The sequence below is a fragment of the Chiloscyllium punctatum genome, chromosome 1 (assembly GCF_047496795.1).
Source record: "Chiloscyllium punctatum isolate Juve2018m chromosome 1, sChiPun1.3, whole genome shotgun sequence".
NCBI classification, from domain to species: domain Eukaryota; kingdom Metazoa; phylum Chordata; class Chondrichthyes; order Orectolobiformes; family Hemiscylliidae; genus Chiloscyllium; species Chiloscyllium punctatum.
Window position 1 is genome coordinate 66,695,752 of NC_092739.1, and position 18,947 is coordinate 66,714,698.

At 40.0% G+C, this 18,947-nt stretch overlaps 1 protein-coding gene across 8 annotated transcripts in view; it reads left to right on the plus strand.

Moving 5' to 3' along the window:
* The window catches only part of LOC140474277 (kelch-like protein 5), a 150,093-nt gene that overhangs the window by 105,097 nt on the left and 26,049 nt on the right, over positions 1–18,947 (plus strand). For all 8 annotated transcript variants that reach the window (XM_072567700.1, XM_072567728.1, XM_072567713.1 and 5 more), the window contains 2 exons: positions 7,536–7,722; positions 9,814–10,038. In XM_072567700.1, coding sequence (XP_072423801.1) covers positions 7,536–7,722; positions 9,814–10,038 — 412 coding nt within the window. The remainder of the gene's footprint in view (positions 1–7,535; positions 7,723–9,813; positions 10,039–18,947) is intronic.

Genomic DNA, 18,947 nt, shown 5'->3' on the forward strand with positions numbered 1-18,947 from the left:
TATTTTTTCTGAAATTGCTACAGCAAAGTGCAATCAAAAACAGTTTGGGTAGTCAAATTGCATAAAACAAACTAATTTATTATAGGCTCCAATATGTCACATGATGCCAGTTGACCACATTTCAGTAAAGTAGATCAACAAAAGCTTGCCTTATCCTCCAGAAATATCACACTCCTTGCTTTTCGTAGACATTTTAGTCAAGCCACAGAAAGGAACTGAAGATGTGATACCTATGCCAACCAGTTCTGAACTAAGGAGGAGCTATTGAAGCTGCTTATGTCTGAGATTGCACTATGACCCTGCAGTTATCTGTTATGACAAAATAGTTTTTCACCAGATTCATCAAAGCTGGCTTGTTAACTAAATAATTCAGTCAGCAGCCCCAATTCACACAACTAAAACAACTGGCTTTTAAAAAGATAATTTTGTAGATATGACCTCGTTCCTCGATCTGATTTTTCCATGGCTACAGTCCAACAACATACCAGCTCCAAGCTTAGCTACAGCCTGCCTCCTGACCTCTCTAAGTCTTACTTCTAGATAGAGTTATGTCTTTCACTAAAAAAGTTCCCAACCTTGAATTATATGATTAGATTAGATTCCCTACAATATTGCTGCATCTCCAACTACAGTCCACCTTCATCTAAACTACTCAAAGGAATTCTGCCAGACCAGCCAAATGCAAAACTTGACTGGATGTTAACTTAGTAGATTCAAAATTATGTGAATGAAGTGCTGATATCTTTGCCTTTGAATTAATTTATGATAGCAACTGCTTTTTTATTTCCTTTATTCTCTGTATGCTTGTGTGTATAAATGTGCATTGAAAGGCATTTCCATGGATTTTGAATGCGCGAATAAACCTTTATTAGCTTTAACCCTAAAGAACGTACCGGGGTCATTTTCCAATTAGACTTCACAAATATGGTTTGTGGAAAACAGACCAGCGTCTAGATTTTGTAAGGGAAAAGAAACAAATTTTAAAATTACTTCTGTTTTGTGCCGGAGGGAAGAACGTTAAATTAATGAAACTCACTTTTCTGTCTTTTCTGTGACAAATAGTGAAATATTTTACCTTTACTATCAAATTTATTTGATTCAAGATCATCCCGCTTCCACTTGTTTATGCCACTTTTGTTTTCTTTGAGGAGCATAAGATTTGCTAGGCAAAAAGGACATCAACTCCATCTAGGTCATTTAATATCTTTCTGATAGCCATGTGATCAAATGCCTACTAACTAGTTTGCAAGTACCGAGGCCTGAGGAAAGAAAACTTTCAGATGTGGAAATCTTTAGGAACTGTCGGTTCAAAGTCCTTCTAAATACATTTTAAACATTCTGCACTTCGAATGTATTTTGTCACAACTTACACATGTACTGTAATCAAACCTTTCTTTACAAAAGGAAGATGTCTTATTTGCATTGATTAAATAAATCAAGCCTCTATGTTCCCTCAGTAACCTAACCCATAAGTTTGCCGCTCACTTAGTGAAATAATAGGAGTGATTTTAAACCAACCCAACATCAGGAAATTGGCAAACCGAGTGAAAAGTTTTACACTGATCCTGATTTCACTGACTGTTGAAATGAATTGTATCCTTGAATGTATGTAAGTCCCAGCTTCTACAGCCCTGGGCAGTAAAGAGTTCCACAAATTCATTACCATCTGAAAAAATAATTTTTTCCTCATCTGACTTGAAAAATGATCCCTTGTTCAAAGAATATGCCCTCTGGTCTAGACTCTCCCATGAGGGGAAAGAATCTATCAAGAGTCTCTCATTCTTCTACATTCTAATGAATACAGGCCCAACCTACTTACCCTTTCCTCATCAGACAGTCTCTCTATACCCAACATCAGTGAATAGTCTCTGAACTGTCTGCAATGGCAGTATGTCTTTCATTAGGTAAGGGACCTAAAATTGTTCTCAGTATTCCAGCAGTATGTAGTTTGACTAGTGTCTTGCATGATTTTAGCAAGACTTCCCTACTCTTTTATATTCCACTCTTTTAGAAATACAGGGCAACATTCCATTTGCCTTTCTCTTACCTGCTGAACTTGTATACCAGCTTTTTGAGAAATGTAGGAACATAGAACATAGAAAAAGTAGTGTGCTATTCAACCCTTTGAGCCTGCTCTGCCATTCATATGATATTGCAATCATCCAACTCTCAGTACTCTGTTCCTGCTTTTCCCCATACTCTTTGATCCCTTTAGTTCTGGGAACTATATCTCCTTTTTGTAAACATTAAATGTTTTGGCCTCAACTGCTTTTTCAGTGGCAGAGAATTCCACAGGCTCGCCACTCCGTGGGTGAAGAAGTTTCTCCTCAACTCAGTCCTAAATGGCCTTCCCCATATCCTCAGTCTGTGACTCATGGTTCCGGACTCCCCAGTTATTTGAAGCATCCTTGCTGTGTTTATTCTGTCTAGTTCTGTTAGAATTCATGTATGTGGACTCTCAAATCCCTCTGTGCTGCAGCTTTATGCAGTTGTCCTTTAGTTAACTAATAATCAGCTTCATTATTCTTCCTGCCAAAGTGCATACCTGACATTTTCCCATATAACTTTCCATCTGCCAAGTTTTTGCCCAATGGATTAACCTGTCTGTATGCATACCTCTGTACACTCTTTCTGCCGTCTTCAACACTTGCCACCTATTTTGTCATTTGCAAACTTGCCTACAGTCATTAACTTTGTTCATCCAAGTCATTAATGTACATTGTAAGTAATTGGGGCCCCCAGCACTGATCCCTGTGTGGCACACCATTAGTTACAGGTTGCCATCCTGAAAATGTTCCCCTTATCCATACTGTCTGTCTTCTATTAGTTATGATGTGGAAGTGCTGGTGTTGGATTGGAGTGGACAAAGTCAGAAATCACACGACACTAGGTTATAGTCCCAATGGGTTTATTTGAAATCACAAGCTTTTGGAGCATAATCCCTTCGTTAGGTGAGGTGAGAGGAAAACACACAGAACACAGAATTTATAAGAAGAGAGACCAAGGGCAAAGAGATGAAAAGATCATACAACCGATGTGAGCGGAGTGTCAAATAATAAGTCTCTTCAGATGACCAAGAGTATCAGACAGTGAATGTAAAGTGTCAACAGCTGAATAACTAGTGAAAGGATGACCTATAATCCAATTAAATGAGGCAGAGAGATAATTACAAACTATTAAAAATAAGGTGGTGTTGGACTCGAACTAAATTACTGGAATAACATGATACGTGTAAGATTTGCATGCCAAGCGTCTAACCAAAGTAATAAGTAATGCAAAACTGTACAAACTAATTAAGGTAGTGAGATCATAACAATTTATCAAGGTGATGGTGTCAAAACAGGACAGTAAGGAAGATTTTACAGATACACAACAGAGTGGTGGTGCAACATGAATCCAAGATCAGGTTTGTAGCCGTCTTCATGGGTACAGAACTTGGCTATCAGTTTCTGCTCAGCAATTCTGCATTGTGTTTCTCAAAGTCCACCTTGGGGGATGCTTGCCTGAAGATCGGCGGCTGAATGTCCTTGACCGCTGAAGTGTTCCCCAAATGGGAGGGGGCATTCTTGTCTGGCTATGGTTGCATGGTATCCATTCATCCATTTTTTTTAATATAGCATCTGCATGGTCAAGATTGCCTCCTTAAAGTATTCTAATACATTTGTCAGTTGTGTTTCCCTTTGAAGTCATGCTGACTCTGCTTGACCATTTTATGTATTTCTAAATGCTCTGCTCTTACAACCTTTAAACATCCTTAATACTGTACTCCAACATTTTCCCAACAACAGATGTTAAGCAATCTGGCCTATTTTCTTGTCTGCTTCTCTTTTTAAATAAAGATATTACCAAGGTAATTTTCCAATTCTCTAGATTCTGGAAAAGTCCCAATATAAGAATTCTTGGATGATTTCATTCGTTCATGGGATGTGGCTATCATTGGCAAGACCAGCATTGGTTCCCTAATTGATCTTGCAAATGTGGTAGTGAATCACCATCCTAAACTTCTGCAGTCTTCCATGTGGTATTTAAGAAGGAATTTCATGACTTTGGTCCAGTCATATTGAAGGAATATACTTCAAAGTAAGAACAGTGTGATTTGCAGAACTTATAGCTGGTAATGCATGTTTGTTTTGTCCTTTTGTGTGAAAGAAGTCACAGATTTGGAAGGTACTGACAGACAAGACAGGTCAGTAGCACAGGTCTGATAGGAGCTAAGTTTCTTTTAATGAATTTTAATGTTTTTCACAAGGTTGTTTGCTTTCTTTCATTCATTGGTTTAGAATTTGTCTTTTCATTATTGTTGAGGGCATTTTAACCCTCCATTAACAGGAGATTTAAAATGTGAATGGAAGCTATTTAGCTGTTACTGGAGACATTCTGGTATCTTCACACAGCGGAGAGATCCTCTTTGCAGGCTACGTATTTTTCAGCTGCACTGGCCACACTCAAGCCCATGGCCTCTTAGAGTCATAGAGATGTACAGCATGGAAACAGACCCTTTGGTCCAACTCATCCATGCTGACCAGAAATCCCAACCTAACCTAGTCCCACTTGCCAGCACCCAGCCCATATTCCTCTAAACCCTTCCTATTCATATACCCATCCAAATGCCCTTTTAAATGTTGCAGTCATATCAACCTCCACCACGTCCTCTGGCAGCTCATTCCATATACGTACCACCCTCTGCGTGAAAACGTTGTACTTTAGGTCTATTTTAAGTCTTTCCTCTCTCACCCTAAACCTATGCCCTCTAGTTCTGGACTCCCCCACACCAGGGAAAATACTTTGTCTATTTGACTTTTCCATGCCCCTCATGATTTTATAAACCTCTATAAGGTCATTCCTCAGCCTCCAGCGCTCCAAGGAAAACCGTCCCAGACTATTCAGACTCCCCCACAGCTCCCCCTTTTTTCACTGTCCACTACACCTCCAATTTTGGTTTCATCTGCAAACTTACTGACTGTACCTCCTATGTTCACATCCATATCACTTCAATAAATAACAAAAAGTAGTGGACCAAGTACCAATCCTTGTGGCACTTCACTGGTTAAAAATGTGTTGCTGGAAAAGCGCAGCAGTTCAGGCAGCATCAAAGGAGAAGGAGAATTGACGTTTCGGGCATAAGCCCTTCTTCAGGAATCCACTGATCACAGGCTTCCAGTCTGAAAAACAACCCTCCACCACTACCCTCTGTCTTCTACCTTTGAGCCAGTTCTGCATCCAAATGGCTAGTTCTCCCTGTATTCCATGAGATCTAACCTTTGCTAATCAGTCTCCCATGGTGAACCTTTTCAAATGCCTTACTGAAGTCCATATAGATCACATCTACCACTCTGCCCTCATCAATCCTCTTTGTTACTTCTTAAAAAAAACTCAATCTAGTTCCTAAGACATGATTTCCTATGTACAAAGCCATGTAGCCTATCCCTAATCAGTCCTTGCCTTTTCAAATACGTGTACATCCTGTCCCTCAGGATTCCCTCCAACAACTTGCCCACCACCAACATGCCCACCACCAACATCAGACTCACTGGTCTATAGTTCCATGGCTTGTCCTTACCACCTTTCTTAAACATGGCACCACATTAGCCATCCTCCAGTCTTCTGGCATCTTACCTGTGACTGTTGATATTTTGATTGGCTGAGATATTTGTATCAATGTGAAGCAATTGTTTCCCTAGTTACTTATCAGCTCTGTGGTGTCTGCTTTTTCTGTTACTGTTTCAGTGAAAAGTGACGTTGCTTACAACTCACAATGTACTCCACTTAGTAGGATAAAACTGCAGCCATTTCTTTGCACTTTGCCACTCAGTTCAAGGACATATAAGCTCAGCAATAATTCTGTGTCTTGCCAGAGATACCCACATACCATGAAAAAGATTTAAAAGAAACAAAGCATAATGATTGAGGATCAAGTTTTATTCTTCAGTTTTTAATAGCATTTTGATACAACAGAATAGTTTTCTAGGCCAATACAAAAATCAGTTAAGAATCAAGAAAATTACAATGGGTCTGGAGTTATATAAAGGTCAGACTGGATGAAGGCACAACACTCCGAAAGCTCGTGCTTCCAAATAGACCTGTTGGCCTATAACCTGGTGTTGTGATTTTTAATTTTGTCCACCCCAGTCCAACACCAGGACCTCCTCCTCAAAGGCAGTAATAAACCAGATGAGTTTTGACAATAGTCCAGTAGTTTCATGATCACCATTATAGATACCACCATTTATTCATTCCTGCTTTTCTGAATTAATTGAATTTAAATTTCCCAGTTGCCATGGAACTGGGTACAAAGACATCATTCCCCTTCAAGTGTACTCTGGTTGCTAGTTTCTCTATTTAAGTGTAATAGCCCCAGGGCTATTCTAAATGTTCACTGTTCAGTGTACTGTATCTCTCTTGTGAATCATCTGCTGATTGTTTACCTCCTTTTCTGACAAGCATCACAGCCCGTGCTCTATTTTCTTTTGCTTCCCTTTCTTGCTAGCTGTTTTGAGCTTGATTCTCAGCTGTCCCCTTATGTGTTGTAAACAAGTTTAAAATGACCATGTATTTTCTTCATCGTCTTAAGCAGACATCTGGAGAGTCCTTTAAAACTTTATCCTTTATTATTTCACACAAGTGATCTCTTAAGATGGACATAAGTGTGTTCCAGTACAAAGCAAAAATGCATTATTTCATCCATCAACAAGCTATTTTTACTTTGCATGTGAAGAGTGCATTTTCCATAGGAGAATTGGCAAAACTGAACATTTTTTATGCTTTTGATCATTCATCTGCAAGAATGATTAGGAGACAAAGTTGATAGTTTCATGCCCTCCAAATCTTGCTGTAACTCGAGAGCTGAGAATCTGTTTTCCTAATAGAATTGGGTTAAATTTTCATCTCTTTTGACATGTGATGTTTAAAGTAACATTTGGAAGCACATACTGGAAATCCATAGTGCTAGATCACTCTATATATTTGATTTATTACACCCAGGATGAGAAGTGACAACAATCATCCATCACATTCTTTCGATCTGTAAGGCAGATTTCAAATGCAGCTTAAAAGTTTCCTTTCATTTTCATTTTGTTTTTTAGTAGACATGTCCAACATTGTGCTTTCGGCAACAGACTATATGCAATGATCTGGTTCATTGGCTGCTTGAAGCTTCAGTAATGGTCCACTGGCCAATGTCAATGTCAGCTATTCATTAAAGATTTTAATTAAAATTGAGAAAGTAAAAGCTGCATGTCCTTAAACTGAACTTCAGCTTTATTTTAATTGTGTTGCAAAATAGTTTAATCATAGTTACAAAGAATAACTCTGCTTTCAGCTTCTGACTGTAATTTATTATTGCAAAGATTAAAGAAGACTTATTTGGTTATTGACAATATTCTAAAAATATTTAACTTTGTTGTATCTAGATTTTGCTGAAACTAAGAAATTGTTTTGAAACAACGTAAAATTATTTACCTTACAGTTTAAGTTAAAAGTTTGCATGTGTTTTAGGTCACACCTGAAGTTTGTTGAATTTGAATTGGTCCTGGTAGTTTCTTGCAGATATGGAGAACAATATGCTATTTAGAGATGATATTGAATGCCAAAAACTTATCATGGAAGCAATGAAATATCACCTGCTACCAGAGCGACGAAACATGCTGCAGAGTCCTCGGACTAAACCTAGGAAGTCTACAGTAGGTGTGCTGTTTGCAGTAGGAGGAATGGATGCAACAAAAGGTATTGAGTATTAAATAAACTTGACTTAAGATAAAATTGTAAATCTTATATAGATGTTCAATATCCTGTCCAATATTGGGATGCATCTGAGAGAAGTGCTGCTGATTACAGCACCATATGCTACCAATCACCTTATCCCTCAAATATTTACTGTACCTAAGTATTGAGCCATAAATATTACTTTAGTGTAAGCTGAACCCACTCAGTACACGAATCACAAAAGAAAAACATATGCACTCTGGTTCAGCGGGTAATAGGAAAGGTAAATGGAATATTGGCCTTTATTTCTAAGTAGCTGAAATTTGAAAGGTGGGAGGTCTTGCTAAATCTATTATGCAAGGCACTTGTCAGACCACAACTTGAATGCTGTGAATAGGTTTGGCCCCTTATTAAAGAAAGACATACTGGCATTGGAGGAAGTCCAGAGAAGGTTCACAAGAATGGTTCCAGGTTTAGAAGGATTTTCTAATGAGAAGTTGAGAATGTTGGGTGTGTATTAATTGGATATTAGAAGAGTAACAGGTGACTTCATTAAAACATTTTAGGTTCTTAAGGGGCTTAACAGGGCAAGTGCAGAGAGGTTTTGTTTCCTGCTGGGAGGATCTTAGACCAGAGGGCATATTCCTCAAAGTAAGGGACTACCCATTTACTACTGAGAAGAGGAAAAAATTTGTATCTCTCAAAGGAAAGTGAATCAGTGGAATTCTTTACTGCAGAGATCTGTCAAGTCTGGTTCACTAAGTATATTCAAGGCTGAAATGGACAGATTTTTAAGCAGTAAGGAAATCAAGCATTACAGGGCAAAGACGTGAAAGTGGAGTTGAGGATTATCAGATCAGCCATGATCTCATTGAATGGTGGAGCAAACACAATGGACCAAATGGTTACTTCTGCTCCTATATCTTATGTACTTTGGTCTATCAAAACATAGGAATGGAGCTGTACAGTAAGCAATCAGAAGCCTCAATTTAGCAACTGCAAAACCTTGAACGATGGTATATCTTTCATTTGGGCTGTTTAAAGGATTTTTTTTGATGTACAGTTAAAATGTACTATATTTGACCTGGAACTGCTCATTGCCTGCAGTTGATGCCAGAAATGAGAAGCTAGTTCTATTCTTCAATGTCCCATTTTTGAAGAATGCAAGATTTACTGTAGGAGAAAACAGTAGTGCCATTTAGCAACAAAGCAGTTTGCACTACTTTATCAGTCTGCAATAAGGTGTGTCCTAATAGTGGGTAGCAATTTCAGCAGGTACTGAGCTAATACTTCAAAATGAACAAAACGTCACTGAAAGTAGCCAACTTGTAGCACTTTTGTTGGATTTATGTCTATTTTCTACCAAAAACCATCAGCATAATAAAATAATGAAATTTGAAGTAAACAGTTTGGCGATATTAGTTAAACTGCAAAGACTTGTGGTTAAACAATATATTTATCCACTTCTGTTTGTTAAACTAGAAGGAATATTTAATTTCTCAATGCACAGAAAGATGCCACAAGATTTAAAGTAAGAGGCAGGAGGCTTAGAGGGATGAGAAGAAAATATTTTCATCATGATGGGCATCTGTAACTCACTGCCTGTAAGCATGGTAGTGGCAGGAATGCTCATAACATCTAAAATTTATTTACATTTACACTTGCGATGCCAAGACAAAAATGGCTATAGCCAAGTTCTGGAAATGGGATTAGAATGGCTAATTGGTTGTGTTTACTGGCGCTGATTTGATGAGCTGAAAGGTTTTTGCCGTGCTGTAGACCTCTGTTACTGATTACTAGCTTCACAGATCTGAGTTCTGATAAAGGACCTGCAAAGGTTATCTTTTCAATTTGGAAAAGAGATATATTACATTAAACCATGTAGGAAATGTACATATAGAACACTGAAACACCACCGAGAATGCTGAAGAAACTCATCAAGTCTGCGACACCTGTAGAGAAACAGAGTTGATATTTTGAATCTAGCTTGACCCTTCAGAATTGACCAGTTGTGAAGAAGAATCATACCAGACACAAAACATTAATTCTTTTTCTCTCTGTTTTCAATTTTTTGTGTATTGATTTAGATGTATTCAATTTGTTGTTTTACAGGTGCCACAAGCATTGAAAAATATGATCTACGTTCCAATACATGGACACATGTAGCAAATATGAATGGGAGACGACTTCAGTTTGGTGTGGCAGTGCTAGATGACAAACTTTATGTTGTGGGTGGTAGAGATGGATTGAAGACATTAAATACAGTAGAGTGCTACAATCCAAGGAATAAAACCTGGAGTGTAATGCCTCCTATGTCTACACATAGACATGGCCTTGGTAAGTCACACAAGTCATAGAACACTGGAAAGGACTTAAAAGCAATCAGTTTTCCAACCAATTTGGACAACTTTGTTTTATTTCAACTACTTTATCCTCCCGGTCAAGTAATTGATTTTAGCAAGAGGGAAAGAATGTCAAGAGGGAGAACTAATTCAAAGTTTGGTAGAAGATTTGTAGCTCGGGTGCTCGTTGTTGTGGTTCTGTTCGCCGAGCTGGGAATTTGTCTTGCAAACGTTTCGTCCCCTGTCTAGGTGACATCCTCAGTGCTTGGGAGCCTCCTGTGAAGCGCTTCTGTGCTGTTTCCTCCGGCATTTATAGTGGCCTGTCTCTGCCGCTTCCGGTTGTCAGTTCGAGCTGTCCACTGCAGTGGCCGGTATATTGGGTCCAGGTCGATGTGTTTGTTGATAGAGTCTGTGGATGAGTGCCATGCCTCTAGGAATTCCCTGCCTGTTCTCTGTTTGGCTTGCCCTATAATGGTAGTGTTGTCCCAGTCGAATTCATGTTGCTTGTCATCTGTGTGTGTGGCTACTAAGGATAGCTGGTCGTGTCATTTAGTGGCTAGTTGGTGTTCGTGTATACGGATCGTTAACTGTCTTCCTGTTTGTCTGAGCATGGCTGTTGGTTTGTGTGCTGTTATGAGTCCTAGTGGTCGCAGTAGTCTGGATAAACAACACACTGAGGAATCTTTTAAAAAAAACGGACAGATAACCAGGTTTGACCTACAAAGAATGAAACCTGATAGCAACACCACCCCCAGATTCTATGGACTACCCAAAGTGCACAAACCAGACATCCCACTCAGACCCATAGTATCACTACCAGGGACACCATCACACAAACTGGCTAAAGAACTACAGCAGAAACTGAAACATCTGATCAGCGGATCCAGACAATCTATACAATCGACACAGGAATTCTTGGACATCATCAGAAATATACACATAGACAAGGAAGAAACTATGGTCTCATTCGATGTAACAGCACTATTCACCTCCATCGACAAAACACTAGCCAAAGAAACAATAGCCAACTTGCTGGACAGACATAACAGACAACAGGACGTTGAACCTATCAACAAAGATGGCATATTTAAACTACTGGACTTGTGCCTCACAACACACTTCACATTCAATAACCAAATATACGAACAAATCAACGGAACACCCATGGGCTCACCGATCTCTGGACTCATAGCAGAAGCAGTAATGCAAAGGTTAGAACAAACAGTCTTACCACAACTTCAACCCAAACTCTGGGTCAGATACGTGGATGACACCTTTGTAATAATTAAAAACACAGAAATAGAGAACACACACCAGATCATCAACGCCACACTCACAGGAATCCGATTCACTAGAGAGGAAGAAAAGGACAGCCAACTCCCATTCCTAGACGTGATGGTACAGAGAACACCGAACGGAGAATTCACCACAAAGGTTTACAGGAAAGCCACCCACACAGACCAAGTCCTAAACTATGAAAGCAACCACCCCAACACACACAAACAAAGTTGCATCAGGACACTATTCAAAAGGGCCACAACACACTGCAGCACACCAGAACTACAAAAAGAGGAAGAGGAACACCTATACAAAGTATTCGCCAAAAACGGATACCCTCGCAATTTCATCAACAGATGCCTAAGGGAGAGACAACGGAACGAGGACATGCCGCAACCCAAAGGACTAGCCACACTACCATACATCAGGAGCTTTTCTGAACTGACAGCCAGACTACTGCGACCACTAGGACTCATAACAGCACACAAACCAACAGCCACGCTCAGACAACAACTCACCAGAACAAAGGACCCGATACCCAACATGAGCAAAACTAATGTAGTGTACAAAATCCCATGCAAGGACTGCACAAAACACTACATCGGACAAACAGGAAGACAGTTAACGATCCGTGTACACGAACACCAACTAGCCACGAAACAACACGGCCAGCTATCCTTAGTAGCCCCACAAACAGAACACAAGCAACATGAATTCGACTGGGACAACACTACCATTATAGGGCAAGCCAAACAGAGAACAGGCAGGGAATTCCTAGAGGCATGGCACTCATCCACAGACTCTATCAACAAACACATCGACCCGGACACAATATACCGGCCACTACAGTGGACAGCTCGAACTGACAACCGGAAGCGGCAGAGACAGGCCACTATAAATGCCGGAGGAAACAGCACAGAAGCGCTTCACAGGAGGCTCCCAAGCACTGAGGATGTCACCTAGACAGGGGACGAAACGTTTGCAAGACAAATTCCCAGCTCGGCGAACAGAACCACAACAGGGAGAACTAATAGTGATGTGAAGTACAGTTCAAATTGACTGAAATAGAGTACTATTAATGCAGCAACTACAGTTCAATTGAAGAACAATACAGAGACAAAGAAAGGCATATAGTAACAGAAAATTATTTAAATGAAACTGTCAAACAGCTATCTGTCAACACTAGAGTTTAGATGTAACAATACTTTGCACTGGTTGCTAATTTCAAAAATTGAAATAATTAGACTGTTTTATATTCATAAGCATAATATATAATATATTAAACAGTTACAATTATTGTTCTTAAATTATTTCCAAAGTTAGATTTATTTTCTCGTTGTGGCTTAACTAACAAGCAGTAACTGCTTGATTCTCCGGTGATGTATGTGTGTGTCTTCTGACTTCGGAGACCTGCTCAGCCTGCAGTCAGCCAATTAATATTGAAAACTACGTGTGCTCTAAATGTTGATGACATTGTAAAATTAACAAAAAAAAATGTAGGTACCAGCTGCACAGTTGTGTGTAACTCATAACATTTGTTAAAAATGAAGCCCTGTGTGACACGGTTGTTAGCATTATACCTACTGAATGTCCAATACAGATTGCAAAGCAATTTGAAAATCAGTATTGCATATGCAATGTGAAGGAGATTTTCAGCAAGGTTCCATAGCACATTTTTCCAAAATACAGGTCATTCTGCTTAACACTCATTTCATTAATGCGATTTGCTGTAATGCAATTGACGAATTAGGGACACTGTTTCTAAAGTGTGAACATTTAAAACATGGGTTGGCTGTAACATGATTACATCACCAATACTTTAAGCATTGTTTCTAAAGTGCAATTTTTCTATAGTACAGGGTTGCACAAGAACACAACCATTGCTTTATAGAAAGAACTAGCTGTAAAGTTAAGATGCGCAGTAGAAAATCCCATGTTCAGATTTATTAAAAATAAGTATTTTATATATTTATGTTCAAATCTCGTTTCAGTGCAAAAAGCATAAATTTAATAGAGTAGCTATTGATTCAAAATTTAAGCTCAAGTATATATGTGTTATCTTTTAACAACAATATTGTGCAGAAGAGTGGAATATTGGTAGTGAGAAATAGATGTTTACATTTACATTGGAACAAGAGTTTGTCCTTTATGTCAAAAATGGACTCTTTAAAGAAAAGTTTGATTTTTTTCTTTAAAGAAAGCACCACCTGAACGATGTTAAAAAGTTCCATATACTGATAAAATTTGGGCCTTTACATTGTGCTTTGTGTCTGAGGTTACAACAGAGGATAACATTATAGCTTGTAATAAAGCAGAGGTGAAACGTTTGTTCCTCCTGCTAAATAATGGAATGTAACTAAGATGCTCCTTACAACCTATTTCTTTGACCAGATTTTGGCCAGCTGTCCTGATATCTTTTTGTTTGGCACCTGCCCTTTGTTAAGGGGACACACCAACAGTTACTACACAAGTTGAGAGCACATGGTGTAAGGATAAAGGAAAAATAATGGATTGTTGAGCTTGCAGAGAGAGGAATGAATGAGTTGTTTTCAGGTTGGAAACAAGAATCAAAATGTTTGATTTTGAGGACAACTCAAGATTTTTCTGGGGGGAGCTTTTCATTCTTGCTAACACTTTTATTAAATGATGCGCTCACGTGGTAACATTATTTTCTGTATATTTGCATAATTATAGCATAATTGGATTCACATAGAAGCAAAAGTAGAATTCATCAGTATCTTTAATGATCATCGCTACTCCATTAAATGTTAAGCCACAGCACACAAGGGGAAATTAATTTCCTAAATATGGTAATATTTAAAGATAATTGGAAAAATCAAGGGATTAATGTAATGGAAAAATGCTACTTTCAAAAAATAACTGACACTGTACACACAAAAACCACTACCCTAAACCAGCTTTCCTCAGACTAGTAAGGTCACAGCTACACAGTTGCACGTTTGTCTCTAATATAGTCAATGTACTTCAAGTAACTCAATGTATGTGAGATACATTGGGAAATAAGAGCACATAAATGAACATCTTAATGAATTAAGACTGTTCAATATTAAGTTATGAAATTTTAAATGGGGGCGGCACGGTGACTCAGTGGGTAGCACTGCTGCCTCACAGTTCGATTCCAGCCTTGGGTGACTGTGCAAACTCCACACAGACATTCTCCCCGTGTCTGCGTAGGTTTCCTCTGGGTGCTCCGGTTTCCTCCCACAGTCCAAAGATGTGCAGATCAGGTGAATTGGCTGTGCTAAATTCCCCATAGTGTTAGCTGCATTCGTTAGAGGGAAATGGGTCTGGGTGGGTCACTCTTCAGAGGGTCGATGTGGCCTTGTTGGGCCGAAGGGCCTGTTTCCATGCTGTAGGGAATCTAATCTAATCTAAAACGTTCACTATAGTATTATCCATTACAATATCCTTCCATATAATAACTGTCGAACTACTACAGCCCTAATATAGGGACTCCACATTCATTTGCAACAAGTTCATTACATTAATCCCAGCAAGATTTCATGTTTCCCAGGAACCTGAGGGTTGGCCCTTTGCAGCTTCTCTCTCCCTCTCCTTTTGCAACCTATCTTCACTCCTCCCATTTTTGCATCCCCTCTTCTTCCTTCAGCCCTTTGCAACTACACTCCTCTCTTCGCAGCCTCATCACCCCCCACCCCCAAACAACTTCTTAATCTCATTTGAAACTTTTTAGCCGCTCTTGGCAGCCCTTACTCCTCTCTGTGCATCTTTCCCCACTTTACAGTTCTACCATCATTTTCAGCCCCTTCTCTGACCCCTTCCCCAAGTTTACAGTCCTTCTCCCCACTTTCCAGCTCTTCCCCCTTTGCAAACTCTGTATCCTGTACAGCTGCTCTCCGCACCCAATTTTAACCAGTCGACTCCCACCTGCCCTCCCACCTTCCCTCACCCCATTCCTCAACCCCTCCCTCACCCCATTCCTCAACCCCTCCCTCACCCCCTCCCTCACCCCCTTGCTCACCCCCTCCCTCACTCCCCTGGTGATCATAGGGATCTGGGAGTCAGAGAAAATGAATCACAAGACGTTAACATGCTGGCATGTGTTAGGAAACTGTAATAACTCAGGGCGTTCCCTGGAAAGGACCATGATATATTGTTGAACACCAAAATAGAGCCACTACATATGGCATACATAGACTAGTCACAGCACAAGACTGAGAATTCTCCAGACCTATCTCTGAACATACTTTATTTTCTGTAGATATGTTCTAATCAATCTGTTCAGAAATGTTATTACACCTCTCTGGCGCAGGTGAGATTTGAGCTCAGACCTCCTGGTCCAAATGTAGAGACACTATCACTGCACCACAAGAACTGCACCTGGATCTGCTTTTTTTTTTCCTATATCCAGAAGTGCTATCTCACACAAGTTAACTTTTTTCTCATCACCGTGAGTCTTATTTTTAGCTATTAACTGCCCAGCAGTAGATCAGCCTTGTAGTGAATTAGAATTTACATGCAAAGCCCATGAAGGGCAATGCAGGCCAACAGAGGCGAGAGAGAGAGGGAGGTAAATCAAGCATTGGATGGGAAAATAAAGCATTCTGTCGCCTGTAGTGCCCACCTCTCTCCAAAGGCATCGAGCATTCATGGACACTGCGCTCCCTCTCCAGTAATATCCAGGCTTGAACATCCCTGTTGAAGAGGGACAGACAGTCAACAGAAATGACCCCCTGGATCTATTAATAACCAACTTGGCCACTGATTCTGCTTTTTGTTTAATAAATCTGTCCAAAGAAATGCTCTGGAGCTGGTGGATCTCAGAATCCCTTCAAATGCAGAACAGCATGGATTAGCAAGCCCATCACCCTAACTTGTTGGCCCCCTTGTTACTCTGGATCTGCTTTATTTTTTTAATATATATATATAGAATGCTATCTCACACAACTGAATTTTTTTTTCCATTACAAAATCTTTATGTTTTTAACAATTAACCACCGCCAGTAAATCATCTGTGTACTCAATTAGATATTTACATGCACAGCCCATTACGGGCAATGCAAATCATCCAAAGTGAGGGAACAGTTGGAAAAGCAGGAACGAGCTAAACCAAAATGGAGTTGGTGGGGGAAATAAAGCATTGTATGGATCTGCTTAATGTTTTTTCCCTTGTATCCAGAAGTGTTCTTGCATCAACAGAATAGTTTTATTTCCCCATCACCATGACATGGGGTCTTTTTTCTCATTTCTTTATATATCCAGTAATGTCATCACACACAACCAAATGGCATTCTCACCTGCAACTCTTTTTTTTTTGTTTTTAACTGTCCACTACCATCAATAAATCACCTGTACAGCCAATTAAGGACAATGTAAACAACATAAGTGAGAGAGGGGTAGATAGGACTGGAAGGATTTAAGTCAAAATGGAGGTGGAGTGGAATTAAAGCACTGTATGGGTCTGCTCCTCCTTTTCGTTTCTTTTTCTTATATTCAGAGGTATTCTTACACGCAAGTGAACTTTTTTTTCCCCAATCACCATTACCGTGACATGGGTCCTTTTTTTTCCCTTTTTCCTATTATAGTCATAGAGATGCACAGTATGGACACAGATGTAGGAAATCTAATCTAACCTAATCCTTCAGTCGAACACATCCATGCCAACCAGGTATCATAACCTAATCTAGTTTCATTTGCCAGCACCTGGCCCATATCCCTCTAAACACTTCCTATTCATATACCCGTCCAGATGCCTTTTAAATGCTATAATTGTACTAGCCTCCACCACTTCCTCTGACAGTTCACTCCATACATGCACCACTCTGTGTGAAAAAGTTGCCCCTTAGGTGCCTTTTGTATCTTTCCCCTCCCATTGAAAACCTATGCCCTCTAGTTCTCGACTCCTCCATCCTAGGGAAAAAGTCTTTATCTATTCACTCTATCCATGCCCCTCATGATTTTTATAACTTCTATAAGGTCACCCCTCAGCCACCAACACTCCAGGGAAAACAGCCCCAGCCTATTCAGCCTCTCCCTATAGCTCAAATTCTCCAACCCTGGGATATCCTTGTCAATCTTTCCTGAAACATTTCAAGTTTCACAACATCCTTCCAATAGGAAGGAAACCAGATGGTTGCATGCAGTTTTCCAAAAGCGGCCGAATCAATTGGTCAGCTTTGTTTTTTTCTTCTTCTCCTCAGGGTCTGCTTTATTGGTATTTTCTAATCCACCTATTCATAGATGTTATTACACATCTCTGGAGCAATTGGGACTTGAACCAGGCCTTCTAACACAGAGGTAGAGACACTGCCACTATGCCACAAGAATCCCTCTGTTGGTCTGCCTAATAGATGTGTTCTAAGCAATCTGTTCGGAGATGCTATCACACACCTATGGAACAGGATGGGATTTGAACCTGGGTTTCCTGGTCCAGAAGTAGGGGTCTTGTGGCACAATGGTAGTATCCCTTTGGACTGCTTCATTTTTTTTTTCAAATTTACCTGTTCATGGATGTTATTATACCCATTTGGAATAGGTGTGACTTGAACCCAGACTTCTTGGCTCAGAGGTAGGGACTTTGCCACTGAACGTCAAGAGCTCTTTAAGGTTTTTTTTTCACTCCCAAATTTCAAAGTATTATCACACACAACCAAATGATTTTCCCACCTTCAAATCACCATGACCTGTTCCTTTTGCTATTACCCATTCAGCCAATTAGAAGTTTACAGGTAAAGCCCATTATGGGCAATGCAAACCATAAAAAATGAGAGGGGATAAGGAATGTGGGAACAGACTAAATTTGTACAGGACATTGGTTAGGACACTGTTGGAATATTGCGTGCAATTCTGGTCTCCTTCCTATCGGAAAGATGTGTGAAACTTGAAAGGGTTCAGAAAAGATTTATAAGGATGTTGCCAGGGTTGGAGGATTTGAGCTAAGGGAGAGGCTGAACAGGCTGGGGTTGTTTTTCCCTGGAGCATTGGAGGCTGAGGGGTGACCTTACAGGTTTACAAAATTATGAGGGGCATGGATAGGGTAAATAGGCAAAGTCTTTTCCCTGGGGTCGGGGTGTCCACAACTAGAGGGCATAGGTTTAGGGTGAGAGGGAAAAGATATAAAAGAGACCTACGGGGCAACTTTTTCATGCAAAGGGTGGTACGTGTATGGAATGAGCTGCCAGAGAATGTGGTGGAGGCTGGTACAATTGCAACATTTAAGAGGCATTTGGATGGGTATATGAATAGGAAGGGTTTGGAGGGATATGGGCCAGGTGCTGGCAGGTGGGACTAGATTGGGTTGGGATATCTGGTCGGCAAGGACGGATTGGACCGAAGGGTCTGTTTCCATGCTGTACATCTCTGACTCTATGACTCTAAATTGGAGTTGGAGGGGGAAGTTTGGGTCTGCTTTATGAAGGGCTCAGATAATGAGATCCACTTGAGCAGGTCATTGCCTGTTACGAAGGAAACTCCTAATCAACAAGCTCCACAAGGAGATTAATTAGTGGTTTTCCATGGTTCTTGAAGGAGTTATCACAGAAGGCAAATGGAATTTAGCACTTATTGCAGTGGAAATAGAATATAGCTTTCAAGAAGTTTTACTCTACCTCTCAATGAAGTTGGTGAAAGCACATCTGGACTATC